Source organism: Gamsiella multidivaricata (assembly GCF_025024155.1).
Source record: "Gamsiella multidivaricata strain RSA 2152 chromosome Unknown BC939scaffold_134, whole genome shotgun sequence".
NCBI classification, from domain to species: domain Eukaryota; kingdom Fungi; phylum Mortierellomycota; class Mortierellomycetes; order Mortierellales; family Mortierellaceae; genus Gamsiella; species Gamsiella multidivaricata.
The window spans coordinates 43,567-53,672 of NW_026251842.1; the positions used below are offsets into that span (position 1 = coordinate 43,567).

The window sequence follows — 10,106 nt, forward strand, 5'->3', positions numbered from 1 at the left end:
ATCAATTTACTTAAGCCACCGAGTAACATATAATGTTCTCGGTGGATTAATATTAATGATCCCTCTCTTGTTCTCATTGACTCCTAGTTCATATATACTTCGCATTTTTTTCAATGAAGTAGAGGATCTAACACAGCATCAGAAACATTCAGGAACCACATCAGAGACATTCAGGAACAACAGCTTTTTCCTCATTCAGAATCACATCGTCAGCATCTTCATTTCCAATCTTTTTATTTTCAGATCACAGGTATTTTTGAGAAAAATTTTCCGATCCCGATGGCGAAGATCAACATTCAGAAGAAGAAGCTGGCTGCAACTACCAAAACGCGCAACAACAACAACAGCTCGAGTGCAACCTCCAACGACGTTGACGCCGCCATGATTACGCCTCTTCCAACCGTATCTGAGATTGCCGAAGATGCATCCGTGGATCCAACCCAGGAGAGTGCTGTAGAATCGCCTAGCTCTGATGGAGACCGTAGTCTTCCTTTGCGTAATAAAGCCGTTCCCGTCCTTACTTCAACTGAGTATGATGATGATGATGTCGGAGACATGGACGTTGATGAGGATTGTATTCCTTCTCGTCTACCCTCGTTCAAGAAGAGGACCGCTATCAACGCTGATGAATCCGTCCCAGGTTATGATGCTTCGATCGATGAAAGCCTTACCGAAGAAGACACGGACAACGAAAGCGAACTAGAAATGGCCAGAAGCACGCTCGAAAACATGCGGCTGAATCTGAAGCGAATGGACAAGAACATTTTGCGACTCCAATCGCGCGCTGCCAGAGACTGTGGCATTCCCAATGCGCAGCTTACCCAAGAATTGTCAGATTTCAAAATGCAACGTAGCATCACGTTCGGCAGCTACGGCGAGCTCAAGCAAGCTTATGAAAACTTGGCCGAGTCCATGACGCCCCTAAAAGCCCAGAATCGTGGCGAAAGAAAGCACCGTGTATGAGGCGAGCGATGACTACCAGTCCCTGCCCATCCGTCGAAACCAGAAGTCCTTCATTGGAGGATTGCCGATTAAGCTACAGAGCAACTGGCCAAGGTACAACGGAAAGGCTGATGAAACCGCATACGAATTCTTTGACAAGTTCATTCGTCAAGTCCGTCCCATCCTAGGGGAAGAAATATTCAGGCAATATGGTCATACATACCTGAGCCTACTGGTCAGCGATAACAACTTTCAAGACCAATTGCAAACCGCGTTCGACAAGCTCGAAGGAAATGTCATCACTCGAGACATCATGGAGCGAACATTCCTGGACGTCTGTCTCACGAAAGAACAGCGAGAAAAGAGCGTGGCCAAGGTCACCAAAATCAGCCGTCACAAAGGAGAATCCTACCGCTTATTTGCCACTCGAATTGCGCGCATCGTGAAACAGTATCGCATCCAAGAGGACAACGGTGTCATCTTGACCCTACTCAGACAAGCCATCCCAGCCAAGGATATGACCAATGTCAACCTGCATTACCTCTACACTAATCAAGGTACCACTCGCGATACGCCTGAGACGATCGATGATTTTTGCACCGCCCTTGGCAAGATCGTTGGACCCGATGATGCTAGAGATGATTTTGAGCTCCCAAGCAGCTCCCTCCGTGATCAAGGAGACGTCAAAGCACAAAGCCGTAATGGCAGAAACAGTAAGGAGAAAGCTGGCAGCATGTCTTACTGTACCAAGTGCAAGGACTACAGACACCACTCCAGTGAGGAGCACATCGAGTGCGAGCACTGTGGACGAGCTGGTCACCAGAAGCATACCTGTCGCAAGCTCGACAACCAGCGTGGCCCTTCCCGTAATAATGGTCGCAGTGACCGCGGTCGAGACAGCTACAGTCGGTACAACAGTCGTGACAACAATCGTGACCACAGCGTTCGTGACAGCAGTAACCGAGATAATAACGGTCGTCACCATCCCTACAATCGGGACGGCTACCGCCCGCGCAATGATCGTAGCCCTCATGGTGACAAAGGTGTGTATCATGCCACCCGCACTCCAAATGCAAACGAAAATAAGAGATACATCTCACTGAACGAATTATCATCTTCCTGCTCTTCAAAGACAAATAGCTCGGAGCAAGACCAGTACCAGCAAATAGCTGACGATGAATTTGTGAACATCGCGCACTTGACAGACTCGGTGCTATCAGAAGATAAAGATAATAAAATTGAGCAATTCGATATAAATCTCGAGAGCATGACCCTAGAAAATTCATCACTCAACGACTTTGAAACCATTGCATATACTGCTATGTCTACCCATGACACGAACGAACGCAGAATTATCATGCCCATCTACTTCGATAACAACGAGTATGAGGCGCTTATCGACACAGGAGCATCAAGGTCGTTTATTGACCGCTCAATCGTGGACGATGCTCGTATCAAAGTCATCAATGCACAAGGAAATATATATCTAGGGCATAAAGAGATGCATGTCGCACGTATCGGAAGCACCGAAGACATCGAAATCGAGTGCAATAACCACTGCTTAACATCAGCGTTTGAGGTGTTTGATTTGCAGCACTCATTTGTCATTGGGATGGATTTATTCCACAAACTTGGTTTCTCTATGGGAGGTATCTCCGACGGACGCGAGTCAGCCCAAAGCCTGCCTCGACCAGTCGACGATGAACGACCTTCCATTTTGCCTCTAAAAATACCGGCGATAGAACTGACCGAAGAATACAAAAAAGAGAAGACAGCCTTCTTGACCACAATAACGGCTGCACTCAAGCAAAACGATGAGATCCCACGTTCGAGCCATTGTCCATTACCAGAGATGAGAGTTTCTCTTCGAGTTCCCAGAGGCACAACGCTTTTTAGACGACCGCGCGTGTTCGCCGAGCAGCAACAACAAATCTTTAATGAGCAGGTCGAAAAATGGCTAAAGGATGGCGTGATCACCACGGCCCCAGCTGGAAACCCTCATAATAATACTTTGACATTAGCTGCAAAGAAAGACTTGCTGGGCAACAAAACAAAATGGCGTGTCTGTCTTGATCCGCGTCCACTGAACAAATTACTACCAGACGATAATCACCCAGTGCCATTGATATCCGATATTTTGCAACAAATTGGAGGCCATGCAGTATACTCCACAATTGATTTAACGCAAGCGTATCACCGTCTGCCAGTGGACAAAGATGATCAACCTTTAACTGCATTCATGCATAGAGGAACGCAATATATGTTCTGCAGAGCACCATTCGGGCTCAAACCGCTATCAAGTATCTTCCAAAGAGGAATGACTAGAATCCTGGGCGACCTGCCTTTTGTCCTTATATTTATTGATGACATTGTCATATTCTCAAAAACGCGGGAAGAACACGCAGAACAAGTGAAATGCGTAATTGAACGATTAACTAGAGCAAAGCTCATTATCAACCAGGAGAAGTCTCATTTCTATGCCACCCAAATTGTACTCCTTGGGTTCGTCATCGACTTGAAAGGCAAGCGTATCGATCCAATGAAATTAGCAAATATTGATCAGTGGGTTCCTCCTACCACCAACACACAAATTCAATCCTATATGGGAACGTTCAATTTTTTCCGCGAGTACATTCCGCTATTTAGCACACTAGCTGCTCCATTAGACAAACTGCGCAACGTAACAAAGCCGTTCCAGCTGAATAGAGAAGAACTAGAAGCCTTCAACACCTTCAAGAAACTCCTTGCTGGTGCACCTATCTTACACTTTCCGGACTTCTCAAAGCCATTTTATGTCGCAACAGACGCATCCAACGTTGGCATTGGCGCTGTCCTCTATCAGCAAACTCGGAACGAGAAAAAGAATAAATGGGAAAAGCAATACATATCATTCATGGCGAGATCTCTTCAAGAGCGCGAACGCCGATATTCTGCAACACAAAAAGAATTACTAGGCATTGTGTTTGCTCTAACAAAATTCCATTACTATCTGTGGAGTAGGTCATTCACTCTATTTACAGACCATCGTGCACTCACATTCATTCATACTCAAAAAGAAATGAACTCGATGCTGACTGGATGGCATGAAACAATCCTCAGCTATGACTTCAAAGTCGAGTATAGACCTGGTGTCATGAACGTCCTACCTGATCACTTATCACGATTGTTCCCCGCATCCATGCATAACCGATACGAGTCCAGTAAAGGACATATCATCAACGCATACATGCATGTCCTGCAAAATGAGGATAATCCTTACAAGGTCATAAGCGATGAAAAACAACGTGAAGAGATATTGGACAAAGCCCATTCTCTTGGTCACTTTGGTACGAACGTCATGGTGAAAAACATTCATGCCGATCATATTACATGGCCTCGTCTAGCAGATGATTGCCTGACGTGGGTTAAGAAATGCCCGGAATGTCAACGTTACAATATTGCTCAAAAAGGTTATCACCCTCTGAAAGCCATCCACGCACAATTGCCTGGTGAACATATGGCAATAGACCTAGCAGGGAAACTTCCCACTTCAGTTAATGGTCATCAATACGTGCTGATTCTAGTCGATGTGTGCACACGCTTCGTGTTCCTGAAACCAATACGCGATAAGCAAGCGATCACCATCGGACGTGCCCTTTTTGACATATTCTGTCTCATTGGTTTTCCCCGTGTTTTGCAATCTGACAACGGTACTGAGTTTGTTAACGCTCTCATGAATACTATCAGCACTGAAATGGGCACCCAACACCGTTTGGTCACTCCGTATCATCCCCGCGGCAATGGCGTTGCTGAAAGGCATGTCAAGGTTGCTGTGGACATTATAAAGAAAGAGTTCAAACAAAAAAGCGATACCTGGGACGAACACGTACCCATGGCGCAATTAGCAATGAACACACGCATAGTTGCTTTGCACAACTCATCGCCGTTCTCTTTATTTTTTGCACGCAAATTTAATGGATTCCATAACTTTTCGAATGACAAAGATCAAATGCTTACCCACGACGAACTCTGCAAACGTCTTGAATATATGACAACAATCGTCTTTCCTGCTATTGACAAGAAGTCTAAGGAAACACAACGAAAAATGGTTGAGCGATTTAACGCTACCATTCTGCATAACGATTTCCCTGAAGGCGCGAAGGTCATGACACTCGACCCTATCAGAGGCGACAAGCTATCCCCTCGTTACGAAGGACCTTATACCGTAATACGCCGATCAACTGGAGGCGCATACGAGCTAAAAGATGGCACAGGTGCCCTGCTTGGACGAAAGTACGCTCCTTCTCAACTGAAACTTGTTCTCGAAGATTTTGGTGAAACGAAAACCTACGAGGTTGAGAAAATTCTCCATCACCGTCCACATCCTACTAAAAAGGGGGAGTGGGAGTACAGAACCAAATGGAAGAGCTTTTCCGACAAGGAATGCACTTGGGAGCCTGCAGATCATTTCGTAGAAAAACAATGCATCCGAGAATACTGGAACAAGCACGGCAATAAGCATGCATCACCAGAAGACAAGACAAAGAAGCAGAAAGATTCGCAATCAAAGTCGCAGAAGAAAACGCCAACACAGAGGCAAAGCCCCTATACAAGGCAACGACGTGCCCGCAATTGATGGCGCGTCATAACAAGAGGTTTTGCTCCAAGAGCTTTTTCCCTCACAACATAATTTAACAATCGAGGTTTTTTTTATATTTTCCCTCACAACATAATTCAACAATCGAGGTTTTGTACATTTTCCCTCAACCATAATATTCATTCACTACACATGAGGTTTTCCCTTTTCCCTCATCATATCTGTGGCATCATATAGAGTTCACACGACAGGTCTCACTCTTCCATAGGAGGGGAGTCGTGTGGCATATAGCCATATTACATGCTGCCACCGCGTGTATTTAATTAGATCCAGCGAGTCCTATCAATTTACTTAAGCCACCGAGTAACATATAATGTTCTCGGTGGATTAATATTAAAGATCCCTCTCTTGTTCTCATTGACTCCTGGTTCATATATACTTCGCACGGTGTCTTCCAGCGCTTCGGTCCTGCCTTTGAATCGGATGACCAGTGCGTGACTTTCGCCATGGGCTGTATGGCAGGACCTCCCCTCGAACATTTTGCCCCGCTGTACAACCAAGACATCGAGGACGAAGAAGGACTCCTGAACGATTACGACGCTTTCATGACCGCTATCGAGGCCGCTTACGGTGATCGCCTGAGCATCCAGGAAGCCGAAGAGAAAATCCGTTTCCTTAAGCAACGAGGTACATGTCACGAATTAAGGTTGAGGACAGACTTGCGCTCACCTCAATTGACCCTAGTGGCTTGTGATTACCTTGCGTCTGCTACGCGAGCCCAAATCACGTCGCGTCTCCAGAATTACCCCACACGGAAAGCATAACTGGTTTAACGTTGCTTGCCCGTTTCAAGTAGTCGATTGCCCGCGTCCACCCTTGTCCATTCCATTATGTTTCGGTCCCGAGTACGGGAGCTTATAGGACATAAGCTACCGAGCTGGGGTCCCGAGTCAAGTTTTATTCACATATAAAAGACATAACTAGCTGCCATAATCAAACCTCAGTCTGCAATAAAATACTTTCCTGCCCTGTACTCACTCTTGCTCTTACATTCTCCACTTGCCTGCCAGTCCAGATCTTGACAGTGCAATGCAAGAATACATCTCGGAGTTCTCCGCTTTGCAAAGCCAGGTCCGCTGGAATCAGTCTGCTCTCGTGTTCCAATTCAAGTTTGGCCTTTCCGAGGGTGTGCGCACCCTGTTGCAAGGCCAATGGCATTCCCTGACCACCATGAGTACTGTGACTGAGGCTGCTACCACCGCGTATCTGAACTTGCGCCTGACCTCGGCTCGTCGCCCCCAACAGCCTTGGCGACCCCAGCCTCCTCGCAGCATCCCTCAGTCTACTCCGTCTCCACGTCCAGTCACCGTTGCTCGTCCAGGTCCAAACGACATGGAACTAGGAACCATGCGCGGCCCTCTTACCGCCGCTGAAAAAGATCGTCGCCGCAGAGAAGGCCTCTGCATGTACTGTGGCCAAGCCGGCCACTTTGCCAACAAGTGCCCCAACAAGCGCCCCTCCGGTCTGGGCCTCGCTGCAGTCCAAGAAGCCACGATCGAGTATGCTTTCGACACCGACGTGTCGGAAAACTTCAGCGCCTAGGGCAGCTGGAGGACTGTTCCCTAGGTGCCGTCCATGCCACCTCTTATGTTGCCTGCCACCCTGTATCTGACCCAAGGACCCTTAAAAAACATCCAAGTATTAATCGACTCCGGCGCCGCCCGCTCCTTCATCGATCGAAAATTCCTCCTGAACCACTGTATCCCTGTGCGTAACCTCCCCCGACCCATGAACCTGACCACGGGGGACGGCTCTTTGAGCACCGCTGGACCTGTCTTGCATGAAGCCTCTGTATGCCTGACCCTCGCTGAGAAGCACCATGAACAGATCCTGCTAAAAGTCACCAAGCTCGGCCAGTACCCTATCATCCTCGGGATGGACTGGCTCGCCACGCATAACCCTAGTATTGACTGGGAAAAGCATATAGTTACTTTCCATTCAACCCATTGTACAGTATGGTGCAAAACTGATTCAATGATGCGATGGTTTTTGCGTTGGCACTCGCCTACAAGGAACCAATGCCTCAGCCATCGTCATATTCACCACAAATGTAGCCCATCCAATGACAAACAGGGCTGCTTGCTTTGGAGCCAGAAGTATGCACACCCATTGCTGCATGACGATTGTGCCATCCGTCATCATTGAATCAGTTTTGCACCTTAACCTCATTTTTATGTAATTTTAAATACCATCGTCATTTTCATCAGATTCATTATAAATGAACCCATTTTGTGTTTCGTTTTCCTGTTTGCCTTATTCTACTCTATCTATCTGCAAAAAATGAAGCCCGTACCTCCATCCACTGTTAAGGAAGCAATAAGCCTCATGTCTGAGGGTATTTCCACTCGTGAGACAGCCCAACGTCTTACCATCTCTCAGGCAACGGCTAGCAGAATACGTTCAGGTTACAAAGAAAACATGCCGAGCAACAAGGGAGGCCGTCCGAGAAAGATTGGTCAAGAAACCGTGGAGCACCTCAAGCTGAACATGAAGCGCGGACTTCTTAGGACTGCCGTGGAGGCCAAGAGCGAGGCCAACAGGATGTTGGCACGACCTATATCGGTGTGGACAGTTCGACGGCGACTTCGGGAAGCTGGACTAGTGGCCAAAACGATTGTCAAGCGACCAGCACTCAAAACAAAGCACATTAGAGGTCGGATGCAGTTTGTCAAGAAATACAAAGAGTGGACGGAAGAGGACTGGGCCACAGTTGTATGGTCAGACGGGTGCAAAATCAATAGGATCTGTTCTGATGGCATTAAGTGGGTCTGGGACGACGCGCCGGGGCGACTGACAAGCCGTACAGTCCAGGGAACAGTCAAGTTTGGCGGCGGAAGCGTCATGGTATGGTCTTGTATGTCATGGTACGGACCTGGCTATATCGCAAAGATCGATGAGACCCTGGACTCCCAGTTGTATATCCAGATTCTGACGGAGGATCTACAGATGTCTGTCGAGGAGTGGGGCATGGCCAAGGACGAATTCATCTTCCAGCACGACAACGATCCGAAGCATATGGCCAAGGTCACCAAGGCATTTCTGGAGTCCGTCCATATGACTGAGGCTGATGAGCGCCTTCTATATTGGCCAGCACAGTCTCCTGATCTGAAGCCGATCGAGCATATGTGGGCCTATCTCAAAGTACAGCTGGGAAAGTATCCAAATCCGCCAAAAAGCTGCAAGGAGCTATGGGAGAGAATATCAACGGAATGGTACAAGATACCAGTTGATTTCTGCCGGGAACTCATCAGGAGCATGCCGAGGAGGCTCAGCGCGGTCCATAGAGCGAAGGGCAAGCAAACTAAGTACTAAAGAGGTACCATTTTGAATAAAAAAAAAATCTGTTCTTCGTATTCAAGGAGTAGGTGCAAAACTGATTCAATGATGACGGATGGCACAATCGCCATGCAGCAATGGGTGTGCATACTTCTGGCTCCAAAGCAAGCAGCCCTGTTCGTCATTGGATGGGCTACATTTGTGGTGAATATGACGATGGCTGAGGCATTGGTTCCTTGTAGGCGAGTGCCAACGCAAAAACCATCGCATCATTGAATCAGTTTTGCACCATACTGTAAGTCCGCGCGGATGGCGACATGGATCAAATTACTAGCCTGGGTAACCACCTCGGTCTTGTCCATCTCGGTTTGCTTGTGGATTTGGGCGGGGATACCGACGGTTACGGCGTTCTCAATCATAGCTAGTCTCGGATCCAGGCCATTAACAAGGTTTCGGAAGAATTCAAAGTGGTTGTGTAGGAACAGAAGAGACGGTTCGATGGTCGTGAGACTCTTAATGTCGTTTTCAATGGCAGTGATGCGTGCATCCATGGCGGTGAGGAGCTGAAGAGCGTTAGGAGTAGCGGCCATGGCAGGACAAAATCAAAAAAATAGTAAAAAGGTCAAGGTTGTGTGATCTAGCAATGTCACGAACCTATGCTTATTCAGAGTCAAGATGACCTTCTTAAGCGTGGCAGGACAGAACAAGGGAGAGGAGATGCAGTTTGGGAAACAGGGTCAAGAAAGCGTAGATATATTGAAGTTGCTAGATAAGGAATAAAAGATACAGAACTACGGGATATATATATATGTTTCTCATTGCCTTCGTGTAACGGTCGTACGCGTTGCCAAGAGTCGACCGATCACTTGCCAAGTATCGATCGATCGTGTCGTGGCACGCGACACACGGGTCCCGTCTCTACTCTTGCTGGGCGATATGCTATGAAGGCCAGCTGTGGCAGAGTATACCGATCGAAGGCTACAGTGTGTTGGGACAGGGATGCGTGGAGCGACTTGGAGTGTCGTGCGGGGGCAAGTGTTGAGCAAAGTATAGTGAGGAAACAGACCAGGAACCATTTGGTCCTGTCGTTCTGTGATATTTATTGACCAAAGAAAATTTCTATAAATGCAAACCCTATTGACTCTTGTCTAACTGCATGTCCTTCTACTTGCACATCCTGTAACTGCACGTGCAGTACGTGCCTGGTATGATCGTATGAGTGTCCTGTACCTATTCCTCCCATCGTGTCATA

General features: G+C 47.4%; 1 protein-coding gene across 1 annotated transcript; it reads right to left on the reverse strand.

The window, feature by feature from the left end:
* Positions 1-9,123: 9,123 nt before the first annotated feature.
* Positions 9,124-9,444, reverse strand: BC939DRAFT_508497 (uncharacterized protein; the record flags this gene model as incomplete). Its single annotated transcript, XM_051561008.1, has 1 exon — positions 9,124-9,444. The coding sequence occupies one exon, from the start codon at positions 9,442-9,444 to the stop codon at positions 9,124-9,126; it is 321 nt and encodes a 106-aa protein (XP_051406326.1).
* Positions 9,445-10,106: the final 662 nt, after the last annotated feature.